Consider the following 26,009-nt stretch of genomic DNA (forward strand, 5'->3'; position numbering starts at 1 on the left):
GAGAGATATTTCTATTGATTTTACTGTAACATCAAATTTATCTGAAGCCAAAAGCAAAATATGAGCATCAGACAGATTATCATAAAACCTGTACCGTGTTTGTCTCTCTCTCTCTCCATCTGATAAACGAATTGACTTCCATCCATCAATCCGCCCAAACACTGCTAAGCTCACACACACACACACACCCGCGCGTACGTACACACACACACACTAAAGAGGGAGGCACCTACCAATAATGCCGTGAAACCGGTTTGTTGCTATGGAGGCTTTTTCCTTTTCCCCGGTTCGTTGTACCGGTGGGTTCCGGTGAATCCTGCAGCTCCAGGCGGACAGAGCAGCTACGACCGGGCCGACTCGGTGCAGGCCGGTCCTCTAACCCGGGATACAGGGATGCAGCGGGGGCAGGATACACCGGCAGGATGCACCGACACACAGGCAGCGGACAGCAGCATGGCCGCTGCTGCAGAGACAGGAGAGACCGGCTGAGCCCCCTCCCCTCCGCGGCTGTGCGTGATGACAGCGTCCCTCCCTCTCTCTCTCTCTCTCTCTCTCTCTCTCTCTCTCTCTTTGTCTGGCTCTCTCTATCCGTCTCTCTCTCTCTCTTCCTTTTGTCTGGCTCTCACTCTCTGAAATTCTAATTCAGTTTGTTTTTTTGTCATGAACGCTGCAGGCAGGCTTCAACACAACAAACATGCAGAGCTGAGATCTTTACTGAAGTAGAAATACCAATAAAGTGATGGAGGAAAAAAAAAACCTCCATTAGTGTACAAATAAAAGTCCTGTATGAAAACTAGTCTTTAAAAGTTGAGGTTTGGTCCCTTAAAGTATTATTATATTTATGTTGAAAGTTCTGACTAGCAGAGCAATATATGACCAAATACCTAAATATCAATATAGTGACAATATTGGTGCTTTTACAAAATATTTACACAATGACATTTTTGATATATAATCATCAGTAATGTGGAAATAATGTCAAAGTGGATAAAGGACAAAAATACAACAGAAAATGACATCATCATTTTACTGTAATGCAGCTTTTAAAACCTGGGAAAAGACACTGATATCATATCATGATATAACAAGATCTCGTCTCACAATATCAATGTCATCTTTATTTATAGCCTATAGCACATTTAAACAGCCGATGGCCTACCAAAGTCCTTTACAGTAAAATAAGCAGAAACAATAAAAAAAAATCAATGTAATATCGATATATTACTTCTGACTAATAATCATATTTTATACTTGTGTCCAGTAGAGGAACTGTTAACTTAAATCAAAGTACATAAATAATGAATAAAAACTCCATAAGTACAGTACAGGCCATGCATTCAAAATCATATCAATTTATTATCAGCAAAAATAGAAATGTACAAGTACATTACTAGATTTTTAGTAATTTAATGTTGGTTTAAGGTGGAGCCAGTTTCCAGTCATCTATTTAAAGGTAGTTCAGTGTTTCCAGTCGAGGGCCACGAGATAAATGTGAGGGGTCATAAAATGAGTAATGAGGAAGAGAAAGAAGAAAAAAACAACCAAGTTCTGCTAAATAAAGTATTAATTTTGTTTCTCATGACAATTCTTCATCTGAAAAGAGCAAAATGTACAATAATTCAGTCTGCTGTGTAAGTAAAGTTGAGATGTGAAATGGCGTAAAATGGAAAAACTAAAAATACTTCAAAAGTGTGATTAAGTAGTAAATGTACTTATAGATACTTTCAGTGGTGAAAGAAGTTCTCTGATCTTTTACTTGTGTTAAAGCACCAAAACGACAATTTACAAATACTCTATTATCCTGCATGAAAATTCTTACTTAATTAAAGTACATTAGTATTATGAGCCTGATGTTCACTTTGCTACCAGCACAAATTTAGTGATTTTTTATTTATTTAAAGGAAACCCTCTTTCCGTCCTTCCTGTGTTGCAACAGCTCCAGCAGAAAGTGAAACATTAAAAGCAGGTCGGAGAGAAAGAAGCAACGTTTTAAAAATACGTTTTAAAACAATGAAAACAGCAGAAATAATGAATACGAGGAATCTTCAGACCATAATGTAGAATTATATAAAGATTATAGGTAGATAATAGATTATAGATAGGCCGTTATATTTACAGGCCTTAACTGATCATCATTTTTCAAGGTTAGTTTCTACGTTAAAGGAACAAATCATGAAAGTATTTTTTCTTATCGGGTAAAATAGCAACTTCTTTGAAATCTTATAGAATATATTTTAAGTAATGATATATATTTTTTCTTATTTCTCATGTTCTTCTTATTATTAACTCCATTTTTGTTAGGGTTTTTTTTTTTTACATTAGTCGTTTGTGCTTCTGCTTCTGTTGCTACTTTTACCTACTGCGATGTTTTGCTAGCAGCGTTTACAGATACTAACTGATGGTATAAAAACGGACCAAACAAGTAGATTAAGCACCAAAAACCAAATAAATAAATGATGATAAATTACTATAATGGCCGAGGTAATAAATAATTAAAGATCTTAATATTTGATGAAGCGGTGGTAGGCGTGTCTGAATGGTGTTAAAGGGCGTTTCTGGATTTTACAGCTTATGTAACGTTTGTTTTATTTGAAGTTTTTGGGAGAATTTGATATTAATATAATTTTAAGAGCAATAAAGTGAAATTAAACACAACATTGATATTTATAATAATCTAGAAAAATCAAGGAAATAAAAGAAGAAGGGGATTTTAAATATGTAGCCAAGACAATTCATTACAACTCAGTGTGTTTTACATTAAAACAATAGTTTAATGTTTGTGGACAGTTAAATAATAAAAAGGTATGAAGCTTGAGTCAGAACACAGTTAGCTTAGCGTAAAGAAAGCTAAGATAAAGGAACCAGTCTAGAAGGGATCGGTTTGTTTAAGGCAGAGGTGTCAAACTCATTTTCGTTCGAGGGTCACATACAGACCAATTTGATCTCATGTGGGCCGGATCATTAAAAAGATGGAGGGAAAGAAGGAAGGAGGAAGGAAAGACAGGCAAAAGGAAGGAGGAAGAAAGGTAGGAAGGACAGACAGACAGTCGGAAGGAAGAAAAGAAGGAAGGACAGATAGAAGGAAGGGAGTGAGGGAGGGAGGAAGGAAGGAATGAAGAAAGGAAAAAAGGAAGGAGGAAGAAAGGTAGGAAGGACAGACAGACAGTCGGAAGGAAGGAACAAAGAAAAGAAAGACAGAAGGAAGGGAGGGAGGAAGGAAGGAAGGAACGAAGAAAGGAAAAAAGGAAGGTAGGGAGAACAGATGGAAGGAAGGGAGGGAGGGAGGGAGGAAGGAAGGAACGAAGAAAGGAAAAAAGGAAGGTAGGGAGAACAGATGGAAGGAAGGAACGAAGAAAGGAAAAAAGGAAGGTAGGGAGAACAGATGGAAGGAAGGAACGAAGAAAGGAAAAAAGGAAGGTAGGTAGGAAGGACAGATGGAAGGAAGGACAGAAGGAAGAAAGGAAGGAACGAATGAATGAAGAAAGGAAAAAAGGAAGGTAGGGAGGACAGATGGAAGGAAAGAAAAGAATACAGGATGGCAAGTGGGCCGGATCATTAGAAAGATGCAGGGAAGGAAGGGAGGAAGGAAAGACAGGCAAAAGGAAGGAGGAAGAAAGGTAGGAAGGACAGACAGAAGGAAGGAAGGAAGGAAGGAACAAAGAAAGGAAAAAAGGAAGGTAGGGAGGACAGATGGAAGGAAGGAAAAGAATACAGGATGGCAAGTGGGCCAGATCGCACCCCTCGGCGGGCCGTATCTGGCCCACGGGCCGCATGTTTGACACCCCTGGTTTAAGGTAATGATATGATGTAGTTTGAATTGTGCTATGTTTCATTTATTTATTTATTTATATCATTCCTGTTTATTTAATTAATGTTATTTCTCTTTAAAATATAGAAGAAAAGCTCAATAAACCGAAGAGCACCCATCAAATATCATCTTCACACGGTGATATCAGGTTTCCTTCTGGATCTCAGCTACACGCTCTTCTCTTTCTTCTCTTTGTGGAAGTCGGGGGGTTTCTCTTTCTGTAGATGAGGAGACCCCACCCTGCCTCAGTGGGTCAGTGGGCGACAGCTGGGGCCCGAGGCAGCCAGACTGCCCCACCCATCACTGTGAAGCCAAACCAACGAACCATTCATCCAAACATGACGAGGTAGACACGCTTTTATGAACTGATACTTACAGCATTCACCAATATCAATGTCAAGCAATCATTTAAATCTGTTTTTTTTTTCTTCTAATAATTTCATAAAGGCGCTCTGAGTTGGGTGTTGTTAGTGTTTATATAGTGTTGTGAAGACTTATCAGAGTGTAAACATAAAAAGATTAAGTCTGCTGGATAATTGTTCACAAAACTGGAACAAATCTAGTTTTTAATCAGGACAATGGAGAAGAAAAATGGTTCAAACCTCAAGAAAACCCGATTTCGTAATTACAACATTCATTAGAAATGCAGTTAATTCAGAATATATTGTAAAATCACTTGTAATATCAAAGAAATCTACTTTTTTTTACTGTATAGTGTAAAATGTAGCACCACACAACACACCAGGCTTTTTAAATCAACTTGACTAAATGGATAAATGTTATACCTGGACAGTAAATATGAAGCTAAAGCTGCCAGTTTGCTCAGCTAGCCGAGCTCTCAAGCTAACGTAACATTTGTCTAATCTGTGGTTCTGTAGCCGTACTGTACTTGACACACTAGGACAAGCTAACGTAACATTTGTCTAATCGTGTCAAACATGCGGCCCCGGGGGCCAGATACGGCCCGCCGAGGGGTGCGATCCGGCCCACAGTTTTCATCCTAACAGGATCAAATCTTATTTTATTATAGACTATCTGCTGGTTGGCTCAATGACATGTTCTCAAATTCATTATGTTTACATTCTCCTTCATTGTCCGACGTCAGATCTCAGCATCGTGACTTCTAAATTAATACGCAAGTTCCTACAAGATCCACAAGATGGCGCCTTATAACTTTACTAAGAAACAAAGTGTTGCCTTTTTTTTTTTTTTTTAAAGTATATTTTTTGGGCTTTTTTTTGCCTTTAATGGACAGGTCAGTATAGATAGACAGGAAACAGGAGGCAGAGAGGGGGAATGACACGCAGGATAGGACCGCTCGGTGCGGGATTCGAACCGGGGTCGCCTGCAGCGAGGACAACAGCCTCAACATATGTGGCGGGCGCTCCTCCCACTGAGCTAAACTCCGCCACGTGTTGCCTTTTTTAATGTCTGAAAAAAAAGTGTTGTGCTATTAAAAGGTTGTATAAGAAATGCAGCAGTTTCATCCCAATAAAACTAGACTAGGACAAAATCAATGACTATGACAGTACTCTAATCTCTTTGGAGCATTACCAGCAACATTTTGGTCTCTCAGAGGATAAAAAAACACCCAAATTGACACCATTAAAATAAAAATTGAACTGAACAGCTAGAGCAGGATTCCTGATTCACAGATCCAGGAAAAATGATTATTTTTGGTGCATCCAGGCTAAGCCACCTCTTAGCTTTAAGCCTACAGAAATGTGAGAAGTTTGCCAGGATTGCATCTATTTGCTCAGACTGGACTATTTTATGTGACCTTAAAGAGATAAACTCAGAATTTCAGTAGTTTTTATTCTGAACTGCATGTTTCTGAAATCTTCTTTGCAGAGAGTTTTCACCAAAAATCAGTTAATGGGATTTCACAAGAAAGCAGCTGGATTCACAAGAAATGATCCGTTTGAACATGTTAACATCCTGAGGATGAATCACAGCAGTGAGGACGACAGAAATCCACTCTGAGGTAAAATGAATGTGAGCATGTGGAGTTTATTCTCAGATTAGACAGTTTCGTTGTGGTTTCAGCTCCAGATTATTAGTTAGTTAGTTTACATCTGATGAACAGTTAGTGACACCTAGTGGACAATAAAAGGAATTACATGAGCAGAGACTCCTGTACATAAAACCAGAGCTGCATCAATTAAAAATAGATGCTCATATTACATTTGTTTGACTAGAAAATAAGTCAGAAATTGAAACACAATGCATGAAAAGATTAAATGATGTGATTATTATGTTTACTTTATTTGTTTCCAGAGACACAAATCAGGTGTGTGGGTCAATTTTCTACATTAATTTGTTCTTTAATCTTCAATTAACAGTAAGATCATGTAATAACACTGTGTGTGTGTCTTATAATACTTCTTGAATGTTTTACTATTTAAAGATCTCCTCCAGACAACATATAAAAAGAAAGAAATGACATGTCAAACCATGAATTGGCTTGTTTTCCTCAACAGAATCACAAAAAACACAATGTTCAAGTCTACTTTATTTATTGATGTTTTAATCATTATACATACAGAGAGTACAAAAGTTGATCCCAGTGAAAATTAGCTTCTCAGGAGCAAAAAAACCCACATCAGTATCAAGCAGGAACTCAAGGAGAGGACTCGGATGCAGAGCACTGGATCAAGCTGACAAGGCTTTATTCTCAAAAAGTAATGAACAAAAAGCGCCTCAATCGAGGGAAAAGCAGGGAACAAAAGTGAACTAAACTTAGGAGCTCTGATTAACTTAATAGCAAAAAGTCAAACAAAAATCACTCTTTCGAGGAATTAACATACGACAAATAACCTAAACTATGAACAACTACTATGAACAATGACTAACTATGAAAGGACGCTTGTTCTCTGGACGACAGACAAGACACACTCACACAGGACAAAGGGAGACGCAGACTATAAGCACACATGGATGGGAATGGGGAACAGGTGGACACAATCAGGAATCAGGGAAGACAATCAGACTGGTGACACATGAGGAAGGGCAAGGCACCTGAAACGAGAGGAGAGTTAATTCCAAAATAAAACAGGAAGTCACAAAACAAACATTGAGACAGGACAAAAACTCAACTTGACACTACGGTGTGACAATCAGTTTCTCTTTACTGATTTATACCTCAGTCTGTGAAGTGGGAGATGTCGTGCTCAACTGTCGGGACTTCACTAACATACTTTACTGAATGTTAAGTATGTTAGTAAAAGTTAATAAATATAAATGGGTTTGTAAGTAAGGCAGCTCATTCTATAAAGTGTTGCATCGCATTTTTCCCCGCTGAACAGAGTGAGATTTTTTATCCCATTTATCTTTGGAGGTATCGAACTGAACAAGTCTAAAGCTACTATTCCACATGTAGTTCATTTTGACAACTCTCAAACTGTGATTTATTTCAGTTTGGAGACAAATACGACTGAAAATTGTTAATGGGTTGGGGTTAGTAAGATAAAGTCATATTTGGGCTTTGTGAGGTAAATGCATCATCTCCCTGTCTAACAATCAGAATACACTTTCATTTAAACATGACTTTATAGGTGCACTCATTAACACTGAAAACAACATGAAGATATGTTAAATCAAGACCATGTATGAATGAAAAACACTTTACTCTTGAGTATCTAATATGAGTCATGAAGTAAACCAGCTGCTCAACACGATTAAAGTGACCCGGTTCCTACAGGCGTCTATGAAGTGTAAACATGAACTTAAAAGGTGAATGAAGTGCAGAAAATTAAATTTCTACCCAAGTTTAACACAGTTGTGTATAAAGTTGATTACAAACCTTTAATCGCTAGCAAAAGCACACATATATGCACACAATTTAAACAAAATACATGAAATACAGTAGAAATATTCCCATTCAAGCTGATAATATCTGGGAACTGGTCTTTTCATTGAGGTATAAACTGAGTTGTAAAACCGCTTTTAATGATCATTACTTTAATATAACAACACAATTTACTTATACTGGACAGCTTATACATACATACAGAGTGGTCAAAAGACCAGAAAAGCGCTACATGTCTTATTCACCCATTCACACACATTCATACACCGTTGGCACAGCAACGGGAGCAATTTGGGGTTAAGCATCTTGCCCAAGGACACATCGACATGTGGACTAGAGGAACCGGGAATCAAACCGCCAATCTTCCAATTGGTGGACGACCGCTCTCCCTCCTCAGCCACAGCCGCTCCTTTAAAAGCATAATCCTTAAAAAAAGACTTCTGGTTGAGAGTCTAAGTTAGTTAGAGTGGTTTTATAGCAAGGTACCCGGGGTTGCAATAATTGCTACTGAGCTGAATATATATAGAGGATACATTACTCATGTAACATAGTAATATAGTGCAGAGAGGTTTTACACAGCAGATGTCCCAAATAGCAGCTGTACTATGTGATACTAGAGGATTTTTATTTCCCATTGTTGTCAAACTAAGTTATCGTTTATGAGGCGAAGCTTACTGAACATTTCATGACTGTCAAAATAATAAAAAGTAGAAAACCACATCCACATACTATTAACAACATTAAACAGTGAATGACTAATCCTTACAATCTATTGATCTGCTGCATTCTTACATTTATGAAGAGCTATTTCAAAAAATGAAAAGGTTGAACATAACCACAGCGAGAAGTTTAGTTGGTCAAACCTGTACAACATAACACCAAGACTCCTTTACAATGTGCGACTTTGGGCTATCTGAGACAAAAATGGACGATAATCAATCAAGGAGAAACCTCGTGAAACTTTTGGGTCGTCAACACAAAATGGTGGCCATGAGACCCGTCTACTCACCAATGATTTTTAAATGTTGGTGACCAAAAACAGCCTACAAACCAAAAAGATTTAGGCAAAGCAAGAAAGAAGTTTGTAACAGAACATTTTCAAAATTAGATGTGAAGACACATCTCCGCTCATAGAAACAGGGTGGAGGTTTCTGGCTGAAGGTCTGAAGAATGCATTTTGGCTCGCTTTCAGCCTTGAATCTGAAGCTAATGAAAGCCACAAGCCAAAACACGTTGGTATTGCTGGAGCTATGACTTATTTCTATCATAACGCTAATAACACTATGAGTCACTATGTCTCACTACACAATGTGACACAAACTGTTATCATACAGTCTAAAGAAGCCTTCATTTTAAAACCTGTACATATAAAAAGTTGTTGGTCCACTGTGTGACTTTAATCTTGTACAGTAAAACACATGTCAGGAGCTTCTGACTCTGCTAATATCTATTGTTTTGTTTTTTTCTGATGCTTTTTAATTTTTTATCTTTTTTTTTTGTCTTTTCTTTTTAAACAGACACAGAAAATGCAATCAACCCTAACCCTAAAAGACAGAATGAATCAATAGAAAATGAAATACATAGTACAAGTAAATAAAAGTTATAAAAAACATAAATAAAGAATTGTAATGATAATGATAGAAAGTTGAGACATATCTCGCTTTAACCATGAATGACAGATTTCTGTTGTCAAAGTTCTCTCAGAAATATTATCTTGCATCAGCTTGAACTTTTATTTCTCAATCATCCGTTTCACATCCCTCACACATGCTCACTATGATTTTCTTTACTGTCAGTTGAGCTATCAGCAGTTCACATCTGTCCAATAGCACAGCGACACACCTCTGTTGTCAGCCTATCGTAGCACGGCTGCAATTTTAAAATATATTGGTCACCCTGTCTGACTTTTATGCTGTTAAATGTGGTCTGTCACTTCCCCATCACCACCAGTCTTTGCAGTTTCATTAGTTCAACCTCATCAGCAGAAGTCATCAGTCACCACCAACAGCTTCTGGACGCCACAAATTTATCCTACTGCTGCTCAGGGCTGAAGTCCCCTGATTACAAAATCTAAATCTTTCTGCAGTCTAAGATTAATTATCCATATCATCTGTACAATATACAAATCTCTCTTGTCTCTCCTGATAGTAATATTTACATCCATGCTCAAAATGTCCACCTTGCACATAGGTTATGAACAGCTTCACATCAATAGAGCCCTAAAGTAGTGAATCTATCTTTCTCTAACTGCAGAAACAGTATAAGATCTCCACTTAAGGAGGATGATGGTCCTTGACTTTTTATGAAACACATTGGCGTAGGATTAAAATAAAGGAGAGCAGCAGGTTCTTGGAGTTGTCGGTAGCAGGACGAAGGCTCAGTGTTAAGATGGGTCAGCACATGTTTGATAACCGGCTATCGGGTGTTTGTGTCCAGAGCTTAATTGTGAGAGACATTATAAGAAAATAATACAAAAAACACTAAAACAACTTAAAAATAAACGTACTATATCTATAAACTACTGATTTTGACATTTCAAACTATTTATATTTACAGCTGACCAACATGTCACCTGAAACCCTGCAGCTCATTTTAGCTTAGCTCCATAATTAACTTCGCAATGACCTTTCTTCCTTCTGTCCTTCCTTCCCCCCTTTCTTCCATCGTAATTCGTAATGCTAATAAATTACTTTTCTAAATGAGAAGTTGTATTAGTACATTTTCCATGTTACTTATCCAACACTGCTTGTGCAACTCAGGCAACTTAGACTATGTTACACACAGCTAGTGTTCTTGCCATGTTAGCAGCTCTCTCTCTCTCTCTCTCTCTCTCTCTCTCTCTCTCTCTCTCTCTCTCTCTCTCTCTCTCTCTCTCTCTCTCTCTCTCTCTCTCTCTCTCTCTCTCTCTCTCTCTCTCTCTCTCTCTCTCTCTCTCTCTCTCTCTCTCTCTCTCTCTCTCTCTCTCTCTCTCTCTCTCTCTCTCTCTCTCTCTCTCTCTCCCCCATCCATCCATCCATCCATCCATCCATCCATATTACTTTCTCAACAACTCTGCTTTGAACAGACATGCTACAGACGAATAGGAGCAGCTAATCCTTTGTGCGTCTAAAACGACATGTGCCGATCATTCACATGCAGATCTTGGCTGAGTTGCAGTTTTCTGCTTACGTTAGCTGACAAAACAAAGCAGAGGACTGAGTTACAAATTCAACAGCAGGATAGAGGGGCTCACTGAACTCTGCTTTGAAGGTATGCAGGTGAGTTCGACTGTCAGAGGAAACTCTGTAGAAGGACAGAGTGCCGGCTGGCCAGTCCAGATACACTCCTAACCGACTGGAGCGTGAACAGAGTGAACCTACGCTGGTACTCTTGTTGTTGTGCATAACGTAACAACCGTCATCAGAGCCAACCAGAGACCAAGACTTATCATTTTGACCCAGCTTGCAATCATTCACATCCCCTTTTCTGCTGATGGTTTTGTATGTTACCCCAATGTTAAATGGTTCATCCACCTCCACCTCCAAGTAGCAGCGCTGATTTAGACCCTCCTTACAAAGCACTTGTGGGCAGAGATCAAACCTCTCTGGATCATCAGGATATGACTGCTCCTCTTTCACCCTGGTCACCTTTCTGTTCCCCTCAGACAGACGGAGGTTCTTGTGGGCTGTTTTGGGGTCCAGAGTGAGTTTGCGGGCATCTGGAAGGAAGAAAACGTGTAATTTCAGGAGCCAGTGGTTGAATGTAACAAGGTACATTTACTACAGATTATAATTACTTTAGTAATTATGACTTAACATAAAAAAACCTATGACTGGCCTACGAAAAATACACCATTCATACACTAAATAATACCTAATAATACACGTTGCAGCTCCACCAGATAAACAGTGAAATCCTACCTTCATATTAATGCATCACACATCCTTTTGTAATAATGTGAAAGTATTTTTGATGACTGGGTGAAAACCACTTTGGCTGAAGTCAATGAATGTGCCACAGTTAAAATGGTCCAAATCATTATTAACATATTCATTAATCCGTTTTTCATTTCCACACATACTTACACTTCTTAAATCCTGGTTTCATCCGGTGACTTCCACCATGCTCAATGCTGTGGAGAAAAATGTGTTGAAACTTTCAGACAAAGAACAACCGATAAGCTAACACTGTATTGCTCCCACAAACTACAAGAGTAAATCTATAGTATATGCATTATCTATTAATATACAATATTATCAAAACCCAACCTACTGTGCTACATAGCTACCTTTGCTGTTGCTGTTGTTGTTGTTAACAACTCTATACTACAGGGTTCAAGTACAAGGCAGTTCTGGTGTAAAATTCTGATATACAAACTAGTTTTATGGTTGGCTGTACAATCCACCTCACTATAGTAGGAAGTGTAAAAGTAATCCAGTAACAAACTGTCTCTCTGTTCAATAGAAAAGTCAAAAATGTCATATTATAATTACTTGAGATCATTGAGCTTGTAATGTGGCTCATCCTTCAGGTCAGAGAGCTGCTTCACTCCTGAATCTCCTGGATGGTTGTAACTCAGGTCCAACTCTTCCAGATGGGAGGGGTTTGATTTCAGGGCTGACACCAGAGAAGCACAGCCGATCTCTGTGATCTGACAACCTGACAACCTGAGAAAACACAGTGTTTCCTTTATCAGCAGACAGGTCATAAAATAATTAACTTCTTAATAAAAGATGTAGGCTTGAAACACTAATTTAGCTTTTCACGCATTCAACTTTACTGGACTTACAATGGACAATTTAAATATAAAAGCATTAAAGCATAAGACATAAAGAGGTTACGTTTTGTGCTCCATGTATTCTTCTTCTTTGTCAAAACCGGGCACCTTCATTAACCTCCATGCAACTTGAAGGACAACAATTCAGTCAGAAAAGACTTTATAGTACTTTTTAAACATATGCAGTAATAAAGGAGTTCCCTTTGAAACAGGCCGTTAAACAGAATAAGGTAAACAAGATGCTGCTGTGGTGGCAGAAAGCTTTGTGGTCCAGCTCAGACTGAAGAAGCAGAAGTGTGGGATTGTGTGCAAAGAAAAAACTGTGTCAGAGACTCAAAAACTCAAAAAGGGACAGTGCACCAATATTTAATTGCAACCCTGTAAATGTTTTGACCTTACAGCTGTTTAAAATAATATCTATGTATCTTTTCCACCTATTTACATATTAGCACATTATCTATTATATAAATTACAGGGCTCTCAAGTTTCATGAAAGGTTTGGAGTGAGATTACATCCATTTGGGCGCAGTGGCCCCTCGGCCCCATCCAGTTCTCCGAATTATTTTTGCTACTTGAAAATCTGTTCAATTTGACATACTGTTCATAATTGACCAGCATAAATAGAAATCAAAATAATGGGTTAATCCAATAAAAGACTTAGATTCAGCTAAATAAAATAAATGGTTTTATCTATGCATTTAAAAACAAAAACAAATGGATCAATGAGGAAAAGCCATTCGGCAACAAATGAGCCTCTTAACCCTCACACACTGTTCATATTCAGACCATTCACATTATCCTGGAATAATTAGTCTTTACGAGATATCTGCACAACAAGCCATTCATGAATACCTCATTATCAGTCACATATAAACAGTTTCAGTAGTTTCCGAATTTACCCAGTAAGAAGAAATACCATTTTCTGATTGGCCAGTAGGTCGCTGACTGAGAAATGTCAGGTGTGGCGTGTGAGCATGTGAACTGCTTGAAATGCATGTGTCTCATGGTCAATGCATGAGACTTGAGAGTTCTGTATAAATATGTATAAATACCTCAGTTTCTTCAGTTTGCACCATTGACTTGACAGTCCTTCACAGAGGAACTCCACTCCTGAATCTTTCAGATCATTGTTGCTCAGGTCCAGATCTCTTAGAGGTGAGTAGGGGAACTTGAGTCCAAAGGCCAGGAGCTTAACCCACTCTGCTGTCACTTTGCAGTCTGCTAGTCTGGGGGTGGACAACAGGGTTTACAATATAATAAAGAAAAGGTGCAACCTTTTGGCTGTCCTATCAATCATATTAGCAGAATTTCTTGGAATCATATGCAGCCTGAGAGACCAACATGCAGTACTCATGAGTCAAATAAATCTTGTAACCAGATATACTACAATGATAGTAAACTTACATGGCCTTTTTGCTGCTCCTCACAGCTGGTATTAGTCTCCTTCTGCCTTCATCTGACGTGTTGTAACTCTTCAAGTCCAACACCTCCACATCACTTTTTGAAACCTGTAGCATGTAGGCCGCTGCAGAGCAGTGCAGGGGAGTCAGCCCCTTTTTCTCCTGATCTGACAATCTGAGATATTCCTGAATCTCATCTTTGACTTTGTTGTCTCTCATTTCAACCATGGTCTGGAAGAGGTTGATGCAACTGTCTGGAGAGAGGGTCTTCCTTCGGATGGCTTTGAGGTGACTCAGGACTTTCTTGTCGGTATCTTGACTTGGATCTGGCGATGTCAGCAGACCCTGAATGACTCTTCGGTTGGATTCGACCAAGAGGCCAAAGAGGAATCGCAAGAAGAAGTCCAGGTGGCCGTTCTTCTCCTCCAGCACTTTGTCAACTGTCATCTTTAGAAGATCGAGCAGTGAATGTTCTCCCTGCTTCAGATCGAGGAAGCTGCTAAGCTCAGTTGTTTTCTTGTTTGTGAAACAGTCGTAGACATAAAGAGCTGCAAGGAACTCCTGTATGGTCAGGTGCACAAAGAAGAAGACCTTTTTCTGAGAAAACATTTTTTCTTCTCTGAGAACTGTGTTGCAAAATCCAGAGTAGATCACTGCTTCAGTTATGTTGATGCCACATCCTTCAAAGTCTTCCTCATAGAAGATGAGGTTGTTCTGCAGCAGCTGATCAAATGCAAGCTTGCCGAGTTTCATGAGAAATTCTTTCTGTGACTTGAGAAATTGCTCTTTGTTTTTCTCTGTCTTCTGATCATATTTTCTACTTCTGCGTTTTGTCTGGACAAACAGGAAATGTGCCATCATTTCTGTCAGAGTTTGAGGAGATTCTGCTTTCTCGTCTCCCCCAAAGACCTCCTCAAATAATACGGCAGAAATCCAGCAGAAGATCGGGATGTGGCACATGATGTCGAGACTCTCTGAAGACTGGATGTGTGAAGTGATGCTGTCGGCCAGGCTCAAGTCTTGACTAAATCTCCTCCTGAAGTATTCCTCTTTTTGTGGGTCATTGAACCCTCTTATCTCCGTCACCATGTCGATGTACTCTGCAGGGATCTGATTGGCTGCTGCTGGACGGGAAGTTATCCAGATCTTAGCATTAGGAAGAAGGTTTCCCTGGATGAGGTTTGTAAGGAGATTATCCACAGATGTTACTTCACTGGGAGACGTTACTTTCTTACAGTTCTCAAAGTCCAGTTGAAGTCTGCTTTCATCCAGGCCGTCCAGGATCACCAAAACCCTGTCTTTGACGAAATCCTCTGTATCTTTCAGACTCAGGGGAGCAGGGTGGAATTCAGTCAGGAGCTCAAGCAAGCTTTTCTCATCTGTAGTCAAATTTAGCTCTCGAAAAGCAAAACTGAAAACAAAATCAATGTCCAGGTTTGCTTCTTCTTGGGCCCAGTCACGAACAAACTTCTGCACAGCAAAAGATTTTCCAATTCCTGCTACGCCCTTCGTCAGGACTGTCCTGTGGGGTTTCTCTTGGCCAGGCAAAGGTTTGAAGATATCATTGAGGTCCACATCGCTCAAAGAGTTCTTGTCCAGTTTATGTTTGAAGTATCTGACCTCATGTTCTTCATGAAGCCCAAAACTCTCTCCAGTAGTGATGTGGAGTGCTGTGTAGATTTCTTCTACAGAGCTGTCTTGGTCATCATTTTCATCAGATTTGTTCTTTTGCATTATTCTTTTGAAATGTTTTGCTTTCTTTGCTTTACCTGTAACAATCAAAAAATTAGTTTATTTTCAAAGTACTTTTTATAATAAGATTTGTTAAAACCAGATAATCTTATTTGGTCGTGTTCATGCTTGGTTGCATGAATTCAAATATGGGTCAGTCAGAATATTTGCTGAGGTGAACAAGATCACAGCACAGATCATTTCAAAGTATATAATTTAATTTACCCGTGTCTTCGTCTGTATTTTGTTGGGGTTTTCTGAGTTTCTTTACACATTCAGGGCAGGGGTAGTCTGCTGGTGGGTCAGAATGGTCCCATTCTGAACTGACACACTGCTTGCAAGTCCAGTGTCCGCAGGAGAAATGGACTGGATCCCTCAGATCCTCATTACACACTGAACAGCTAGATGGCTCCCCAATCAGCTGGCTGTAATCAGTACAACAAATGACACATTTTTATTGGCACTGTGACATAAGTTTAGGTAGAGACAGTCACAATCCCAATTTATCCAATTCTACTTTCTTTGCTTTTTTCATGCCGTTTCCTTTGAAACAGGTGACTTAAATGTTTTTGAGTTGTAGATTGTGTAAGATTTTCAAGAAGCCACTATAGCTCAATGTAAATAAAATCAAGCTATTAGAAATTTTGACATGTTGAAACGTTGACTACTCAGAATGTCTAGCACAAAGAATGTCTGCACCAAATAACATGACAATCTATCCAACATTGGGACATTCCACTCTGAACAACAACCTGCTGGTGGCACTAAAAGAAAAGTCAGGCAATCACCAAAGTTCAGGGGAACATGATGACAAAATCTCTGATCATTTATTTGGTCAAATTTGATATTTCACAGGATAAATTCAAATTTTGACCTGATAGAGGCACTTGAAATGTCAGGAGATAAAACACAGGGGAAATTAATGTCTGTACCAACTTTCATAGCAATCAATCCAATTATTGTTGGGTCATTGCAGTCAAAACCTTTAATGTTGGCCTCATAGTTACATATTTTTATAGCCGTAACAACATGAGATTGACAGTGGCAACACTAAAACATCAGTCCTTACTTACTAATTGGCCAAAATAGCAAAACCCTCATGAATAGAAAAACATGAACATAATGTCAAACCAAATAATCAAGTGAAAGTGACTCTGACCTAATTATACTGTCCTTCATAGGATTTCAGATGCATTTATAGAACAAATAAAACTTGCCTTTGTGTCTTTGTCTCAAAAGTGAGGGGCTCGTACATGGATTGATCACTCTTCATAGAAACAAAACTGGGAGCCGCAGACTCAGTAACGCTCGCTTCAGAACTAAGAAACAAACAGATATTTAACCAACAGTGTAACACTTTCTCTATGATTAAATGTATATACATGTTCACAAATTAATTTCTTTCCCCAAAAAGCCATTATTAGCAAATAGACCCTCAATGACAAGAAACTTCAATTAATGTGCAAAAAATTGAATTACTTACCATTTCTGTGTCTTCACTCCAAAGTTGAGAGGATTGTATATGGATCGATCACTCTTCATAGAAACATGGCTGGGAGCTGCAGACTCACTTTCACTCGCCTCAGAACTAAATTGACAGATTAATTATTTTTTTAAATATAATGTCAGTCAGTCATTTGCAACCAACTATTCTATATCATGCCAGTATGAATTCATAGACCTTTTCATCTGATGGTATGTCTTAGTGCCTGGCACATATCAGTTTGTCAAAGCTTTGGATATTGCTTGTGAACTGCACCATTGTATATTAAAACAACTCAAAAAGATATTCAGCCAATAGTGTATAAAAACATCAAATGTGATTTACTGTTCTTGCTCCCTCACACCAAAAGTAAATGGTAAATGGACTCTACTTATATAGCGCTTTTCTACCACTCAAAGTGCATTCTCACTCATTCACCCATTCACACACTGATGGCAGGCCATTAGAGGGAAGCTAAAAACTCATCAGTAAACCTAAAGCCGAGACTTAAGAGATATAGATGTCTTTATTCCACATGGAATATGTTTGAGGTGAGATATTAGATAACTTCAAAGGGATTTTGACTTTTTATGACATCACAGCTGCTCATTTGTTATAGTCTAATACATTACCTGATTGATGGCTCACTGCAGGAGCTGATTGGCTCTTCAGACATGGAGGAAGGGCCTGAGGCTGCAGAGGTAGACCTTTTCTTCTTCTTCCTCTCCCTTTCTGCCATTTCTACTGCTGAGTGTCAAACAGGCAGCACCTCTTTAAGTCTTTTCTGGTCTTTAAGGAAAGACACAAAAACTGCTCAGGAAGTTTGTAACACAGGTTTGTGAAGGATACATTTCAGCATGAAATGAGTATTTATGTAACATTTCCCATCATGTTCATTTTTCCCTTTGTTGTTAATGTGGGATCATTTTACAGTATTATCAACAATATGCCTGATTTAGTGGTATGCAAGTGTCACTCAAAGTCAAGGTTCAAGTTTTAAAGCTGAAGTTTAGTGTATTTTAGTATGCAGCAGGTCCCAACTAATTATGATATTAATTAATATCATAATCCAATCTAATACGTTTATTATCATTTTAATATTCTCTGGATGCAGTTGGATGAAAGTTTATATGTTGCCCATATTTAGTCCAGTATTGGTGCAAATCTGCAAAATCATGTTAAACCTTCCTCTGACAGTCAGCACATTAATGGTTAATAAAGACACATTAACGGAAAAGATCTTCATTGTTTACAAGATCAAACATCTACTGAATATGTGGGTCCTTATTATTTCGCCAGGCTCCGCTGTTACCGTATAAAAGCCTCCGTCTTATCTTTACTGGCTTCGTTTTTCACTCATGAATTACTGTCTGCGCCACATAGCCTACATTCAGGAAATAACACGCCTACTGACACCAAACCACACACAGAGAAACAGTCATACCGAAGACAACAAATCGTCTGTGCGGTCACAAACACACTTCCAGTCTTTCCTTCCTCACACAAGGTCGCATTTATGCATGAATTTCCCCTTGTACACACATTAATAAATAGCCTACATTATACCATCATTATTAATAGCAAGTAAATTAATGCAAGTGTAATTTTTTTTTTTTTTTAAGAAGAAGACTGGATTCAGTTTCATAGTGATAGGAGGGTTACAACCCAACAAGATAATTATTAGTAAGAACCTGGTTTAGTGTCAATGTGACCACAGTAATCTTGGATACTTTCTTCTTGTGCCATGTGGTTTAACTGACCACATTATCAGGAAAACCTGCAGGTATACACGGACTTTGCTCCACACACTTACAGCAACATATGTATGCAAATCTACATCTAGCTACATCTTTTCTCACCATGAAGTTACATTTTACGTTAATTTTACAGGAATATACCAACAGTACAGCACAAAGAAAGGATTGCAGTGATTGTGCAGCAGAGCCAATAAAACACCTGAATAAACCACAAACTCAAACACAACCCAGAAACTGTGTCCAAGCCATAAAAAGCATATCAGTGGGGATCATAAACGACTACTTACGTTTGTTGGAACGAAAAACTTTCCTTGTTCGTTTAAGTAAACATGCATGTCTCTGCTGGTCACGACACGCACAAAGAGAATGAATGAACGGGGTTTCCCTTGAGAGCAAAGTTAACTTTCAGTTTCGATGCAGCAGCCGGTCAGTTAAAGTCACACAGACGTTAATACCTGTTTCTATAGTCACCATGAAACAAGAATAAATATACCATGAATCATTCCTTAATTTACCCCTGAAAACATATGGTCCATTTACGTGGTAAAAAGACCCCTCCTTAAATTGGACCCCCCCCCCTTTCCGAATTTTCTCCTCAAGTAAAAAAAATAAAATAAATCCTATTCCATTAAACTGTGCAAAACAACCCCCCCCCCCCCCCCCCCCACCACCAAAAAAAAAAAAAAAAAAAATACAATTGAATGAAATTATCCATCCAATTTATTGAGAACATATTACTTATGCCGTTAAAAACTCTGAATGAATATTTTAATTCAATCATTATTATTTGGTCAATTAATTGACTTTTTAAGGAAAGCAATTAAGGGGTTTGGTTTAATAGTGAATCCAGGAGTATAATATAAAATAATATGAATAGAGATATTCTGCAGTGTTAATAATTTCACCTTTGCTGATATAATTTCTGTTCTTTGAATCAAGTAATGTTGACTTCAGAAGTGTCTAAGTTTACTGATGAACAGTGAGTGACATGGACAATAAAAGAAATTACATGAGAAGTGACTCCACAGCCAGATGACTAGACCTGAGCCTAAAAATAGATTATTTTATTATATTTGTCAAATGAGAAAATAAGTCAGAATTTGAGTTCTTGCCAATTTTTCTATTCATTTATTTTTGCTTAATTTGTTTGTTTCACTAAACCAAATCCAATGTGTGGGTCCATTTTCTACAAATATATTAAATATTACACACTTATACAGCACTTAAAATATGATTAATTTAGGGCTGTAGACCCAGCATTGACAATACAGAACTTAAATAATGTTTCAATAAACTATTTAAAAATAAAAGATAAGTTTGCTTTGTTGTAATACGTTTCCATTGTGTAGCCAGACCTCCATTTTCCCAAAGTGGACAGAGGTTGGGAAAACATGTCTGTGTCACAACATTATTGGTGGCATACAACTACAAGCATGACTGATTAAAGACTCTTCTGCAGTTCCTCTGAAGGCCACTAGATGCTGCTCCAATACAGCTCTCACTGTATTGAAGTCAATGTAAAACCCATATTCACCTGTGGAAACTGTCTTCACAGGACTGATGATTTACTCTCCATAATAGTCTTCTTCAAATGTGTGTTTCAGTGGTGATTCAGTTAATTCAGGGCCTACTATGGCTGAGAGAGAGAGAGAGAGAGAGAGAGAGAGAGAGAGCTCCAAGCTGTATCTTCAAAAAGTCGTCACAGATGTTGCAGCCATGTTTTTCTGTTTGACTTGTTTCCTTTTCCTCAGAGACCTGTTTTTGAAGAATCTGCCTGACTTTGTCATCAGTGGAGTGAAACTGTGTGGCAACAGCGAAGTCGATCGACAGTAAATTCATTCAAATTCTAATAATTGAAACTTTTCTGTGCTGTCCATGATAGTAAACCTAAGTTCTTTGTACTTTTGACTGTTGGTCAGGTAAAAAGGAGACATTTGAAGACGCCACCTTGGGCTCAATATATTTAACGGGAATTTTAAACAACTTTCTGATATTTTATAGGCAAAACTTCTGTACTTACAGTAAGATGACAACAACACAGTTTCTGGTAATTACATATGGGATGTAGCTTTATTCTGGACCAGAAGAAATAGTCAAGTCATGTGTAGCTCAAGGACACTTCAGCACAGCGTGTAAAACCAAAAAAAACAAACAACCTGCTTCCCCCTCTGATGAAAACACAAACTCTTCCTTCCTTTTCAACAGCTAGAGGTACATTTATCAAAATGACATCATTAGACATCAAAATACAGATTTCAAACACTTAAAACTCGATATTATTTTTAAAATACCAAAGTTTCTCAACAAACATGGCTTTGACATCAGAGTTTTTTGACTTTCTCTTCTCTGCTTCCTTTGCTTCTTTTCCACAAATTTGAAGATGAGAGTTCAGTTCATGTTTATATTTTTCTATTTATCTTTAATAGAGAATCTGAGAGTGTCTTTGTCCACAGACATGAGGCACATCACAACAAGGTGGCAAGGGACGTAAAGAAAGAAGAAAAAGTCCCGCCCCTTGCTGTGTGCTCCTGGTGATGTCACCTTGTTATTTGGTGACACCTGCCTGAGGAGGCGAGCCGTCGCTGTCGTCCTCCCAGGATGAGGAGGTGAAGCCCGCAGGAGCTGAGATGGAGTGTGGAGCGGGAGTGTGGCCGAGGCCTTGGTACCGCCCACTGGAGGAAGGGGAGGAGGGCATTGATGTTGCTGCCACGACAATGGGGTCCTGGGAGCTCGCTGTGAGGAGGCCGGTGTGTTCGGTGTGTTCGGGTCGGGCTGCCGAACCAAAGTACATCTTGTTGGGACGACCAAGAAACGTCCGACCTGAGGTACGGTTAGAGATGTTAACTACAGCAGATATTAATATTCTTAAATCAGACTGTGTGAATACTGTTGTTTGAGGCAAAGATATAAGATATTTATAGGTTTGATCTTCTCAAATGTGAGAATTTTCTTATATTTGTCATTAATGAGAGCAAATTGAGTATATTTGGGTTATACACTATTAATCGGACAAAAAAAAAGACATCTGAAGACATCTCATTGGGCTGTTGGAATATTTTACATGATCATTTGATAAATATAGAAAATAATTGAAATAGTTGTTAGTTGCCGCCGTTAAATACTGACTTGGACACTCACCAGCATGGCGAACCTGCTCTGTGACATCGGCCCTGATGTCAGAGAAATCCCACATGGCCAGAAAACTGTCGAAACACGATCCCTCTTCTGCTTCCTGCATGGACAGAAACACAAGTCAGAATTAGACAGATAGACAGGTAGGTTGGTCAGTAGGTCAGTAGGCAGGTAGATAGAGAGAGAGTTTACCTGTACGTAGGGCTTGTAGGTGAAGGTGTAGTGGTGAGCTATGGCAGCCAGGAACATTTCTATGCAGATGATGAAGTCCTGGAGGAACAGTGGTAAAAGAAGTATTCACAACTATTGCTCAAATGCAAGTACCAATACAACAACATAGAAATACTCAATTACTAACTTAAAGTCCTGCTGTCAAAATCCTACTTAAGCTACAGAGTTCTAGCACACAGTTGAAGCGTGCTTCAGTAAAACTCTGTGGTCTTACTATGTCCTTTGTTTCTTTACAGAAAAAACGTTCAAATATAAAAACTAAACATGGTAGCTAGATCACATAGAATATACTACAAAAGGAAAAATATGCATGTTAAGCAATTTAAATACAGCAATATACAATTATTTACAAATATTTCTTTGTTGCATATGTGGAGAGTAGGTCAAATACTTGATATTGTTTTTTATCAAATTGTTAATGATATGAAACCATAAATAGTTAGAATAGGTTTTTAATGTAGTACAATGGACATATGAAAACAAATAAAATTGAAATACTGATGCAAAGTAGAGCTCTTGAGAAAATGTACTCAGTTACTTTCCACCTCTATGGATCAGCTCTGTACCAACATCATTTAATTTAAGACAGATTAGAACCACATTTCTGTCTGAATTAAAGCTTTTTTTAAAAACTTTTCTTTAGTTTTCTGCTGTCAAGGTGAAAAATGTTAATTGCCAGAACTCCCAAAATGGCATCAAATAAATCAAACGTCAAAGGTCACATGACTGTGAGGCAGCAATTTGGTATACCTGCAGTCCAGTGGCAACGGCCTCCACACTGTCCCAGTCCCAGGTGTGTTTGTCCGAGATCACACCGACCTTCACCAGGAACGCTATAAACACTGCCTGCCTGCGGAAAGACAGAGAGACGGAGAGGTGAATGTATCTGCACAGTTTCACTCCATCCCTCCATCCCTCCCTCCCTCTCTTAGTGCCTCCATCCTTACCAGAAGGAGACAAACACCACCAGTTTCACGCAGAGGAACTTGCCCACAGGCCTGATGGGATTCAGCTCTTCTCTGAGGGATCGGTAGAGCAACACAAGGCAGTACATGGCAAACTGATGAAAGACAGAGAGAGACTCATGTACACCATCTTAATGATAACACCCTACAAGTCAATCAAGAATATGCTATTGGATGTCTTGGATGTGATTCAGCTTGCTTGTTGAAAAGAATCAAAGTGAACACAAGATTTGTTAAATTGTGTCTGAACTTTTGTAACTAATTTGAATTTTAAGCTTTTTTTCAGTGAGGAAGGTGAGTTGGTTTTATATTAAGGTTAGTGTTACAGGCTAGGACATGTATTATGATATTAGTCTTGACAATGATGGTTTGTGTGATGCATCTTTACCAGCTGTGATATGTTGTTGATTATGACCAGGTACGACCAGGCGTTTCTGAAACTGAAGTTGGCTTCATCATAAACCCCACAGAGCTGACAGATCCTGCAGACACAGAAAAAAACAATACACCAATCCATCTCAATGGTGACAACAGTGAGAAACTTGCGCTGTGAGTCTGGTAAGGGGTAGAAGTGTACAGTTATATCACCATGGTGACGATAAGAAAAATACAGAGCTGTCAGCATGGTTACGTTAAAAAAACAGTGGTATCAGCATTGTTAAAGAGACAAAGTTACGGCGGTGTCACCATAGTTACAGAAGAAAACTTAAAGTGGTGTCACCTTGGTTGAAGTAAGAAACTTGCAAAGCTGTCACCATGGTTACAATATGAAATATACATCGGTGTCACCATGGTTACAGTGGGAAATATACAATGGTGTCACCTTGGTTGAAGTAAGAAACTTGCAAAGCTGTCACCATGGTTACAATATGAAATATACGTCAGTGTCACCATGGTTACAGTGCCAAACTTATGTTGATGTCACCACAGTTACAGAAGGAAACTTACAGCGCTATCACCGTGGTAACCGGTCTGACCACAGTGTACTGGAGGACTCCCAGTTTACACCTGAACAGCAGCACCCTGCCAGAGAGATAGAGGAACGCTTTAATATCCATCCATCCATACATCAATCCATCATTTACTGTGACCCCATAGGTCAGGTTCGTCTTCTTACTCTCCCATGGGCCATGGTGGGCAGCAGCAGAGCGGGGGCAGGTGGGGCTGCTGCTGTTGGACTTCCAGCATGAGCACCAGGCTGGGGTACTGGTTACTGAGGAAGTTCAGCAGGAACACCAGGAAGTTGTAGATGACGAAGGCCTCGTAGCATTCCCTGCACGTGTCCACGTAGATGGCCAGGTTAGGATACCGCAGAGCGAGCCACTGGAGAGGGGAGGAGGGGGAAGTGATTGGAAGTAGAAAGAGATGAAAGAGGGGACATAAAGTAGTCATGATGAAATATTAATAGAAGATTTAGCTCAGGCCAAGATTGTGCAGTAGGTCCAAAAAAAGAAAGATGAGCCAGGCTATCATTTCATTAACTGTAATGGAGTTAAGTGATATCAGACTCTGGGAGAGGAAAATAGTCAAAGACACACAGAAGGGTGTGTGTGACTGTGTAACTCGACTGCTGGTCTTGTGACACTGCCCCATCGCCTCCAATTAAGCCCTGTTACCATGGTTACATAGAGGAAGTCCTCTCTGTGTGTGTGTATGTGCGATTATGACTCACACTGTCCAAACTGTAGATTGGCACCATCCATAGTATCCTGCAGGAGAAAAACAGGGAGAGACTCATTATCTGGTGGTGTTTGTGTATCATAGACTCTCTTTATTGAGGTAAATAAATCATTTAAAGTAACTTAGAGTCAAAGATGTCCACCTGATGATTGGTTTTTGCAGCTCAGGCTGAGTGTAGTGCACCATATGCTGGAGAATCCCCCAGAGTGAAATTGGGATGGTCAGAAAGACGAATACGCCGGCTATGAACCAAGCTTTACTGTGAGTGCCAACCTGGGCAGAGAGAGGGGGACATAAATAAACATGAACCCTGAGAGATGTAGTTCTTGAGTACTGAAAGATTCACTTAGTCACTGTGAGGGCCACGTTTGCAGTGGTGGACAGTAATCAAGTACATTAACTCAAGTACTACTTAAGTCAAGGATCTGAGTACTTCTTCCTCCACCGACACACACATACAGTAAACGTACCTTGTCTTTCTGCAGCTCCCAGATGCAGAGCGGCAGCACGGCCACGAGCAGAAGAGCGTAGAGAACCAGAACCAGCGGGCGAATCCACCTCCTCCATTCTGCAAGCGTACACGGCATTTTGGCGGCTTCACCCTTCAGCGTTGATTACAGGTACATCCTAAACCACAGGCCACACCTGGAGGACAGGGAGACAGAGTGTGAAACAAATTATGTACAAGTTATGACAATTATTTTCTTTTATCTTCTATTTTTTCCTCATTTTTAGAAAGTGCAGTATCTAGAATTGGCCAGACCAGGATGACCAGAGTTGAACTGAATTGTCGAGCAGCTTAGAAACCTGTGGTTGAGTTTGAATGACAATGTAAAACTGACAAAAACAGGCAGAGTAGAAACAAGTTGCTTGAATGATCTAGTCTTTAACACAAAATAACCAAAATGTTCTATATAGTTAGCACAAACACACTAACCCAAGGTACAATAAATAATTTTTCTTTTAATTCTGTCAAAGTCAGTCTGAATTTGAGTTTGAATAAGAATAAAATTGGGCTATTACCACCCACTGGTCCACAAAGATAATGTTTTTTATGGACCAAAAGCACATTTATGTTTACATTTGAAATGTTTGCACCAAATACAATTCCAGAAATAAATTTAAAAAAAGGAAAATAGAATAAAAAAATCCTCAAAATATTTTAAAAGTATAATTCCAGACATGTATTTCTATGGATTTATACTTAATTATATAAAAAATACTACAACATTTTATATGCGAGTGGAAGCTAGCATAA

At 38.9% G+C, this 26,009-nt stretch overlaps 2 protein-coding genes across 2 annotated transcripts; both read right to left on the reverse strand.

The window, feature by feature from the left end:
* Positions 1-10,659: 10,659 nt before the first annotated feature.
* On the reverse strand, positions 10,660-17,769 carry LOC128384050 (NACHT, LRR and PYD domains-containing protein 12-like). Its single transcript, XM_053343624.1, has 9 exons — positions 17,619-17,769; positions 16,987-17,091; positions 16,717-16,822; positions 15,729-15,924; positions 13,777-15,541; positions 13,425-13,598; positions 12,089-12,262; positions 11,681-11,727; positions 10,660-11,313 (listed from the first exon to the last, which is right to left on the reverse strand). Exons 1-9 carry the CDS (start codon positions 17,723-17,725, stop codon positions 10,781-10,783), a joined length of 3,207 nt encoding a protein of 1,068 aa, XP_053199599.1. The 5' UTR covers positions 17,726-17,769; the 3' UTR covers positions 10,660-10,780.
* A 3,519-nt stretch (positions 17,770-21,288) lies between these two features.
* Positions 21,289-25,338, reverse strand: LOC128384099 (transmembrane protein 184C-like). Its single transcript, XM_053343679.1, has 11 exons — positions 25,222-25,338; positions 24,894-25,024; positions 24,744-24,780; positions 24,189-24,394; positions 24,020-24,094; positions 23,460-23,553; positions 23,054-23,166; positions 22,857-22,956; positions 22,068-22,145; positions 21,882-21,975; positions 21,289-21,563 (listed from the first exon to the last, which is right to left on the reverse strand). The coding sequence occupies exons 1-11, from the start codon at positions 25,336-25,338 to the stop codon at positions 21,289-21,291; spliced, it is 1,320 nt and encodes a 439-aa protein (XP_053199654.1).
* Between the last annotated feature and the right edge of the window lie 671 nt (positions 25,339-26,009).

Source organism: Scomber japonicus, chromosome 22 (genome assembly GCF_027409825.1).
Source record: "Scomber japonicus isolate fScoJap1 chromosome 22, fScoJap1.pri, whole genome shotgun sequence".
Lineage (NCBI taxonomy): Eukaryota > Metazoa > Chordata > Actinopteri > Scombriformes > Scombridae > Scomber > Scomber japonicus.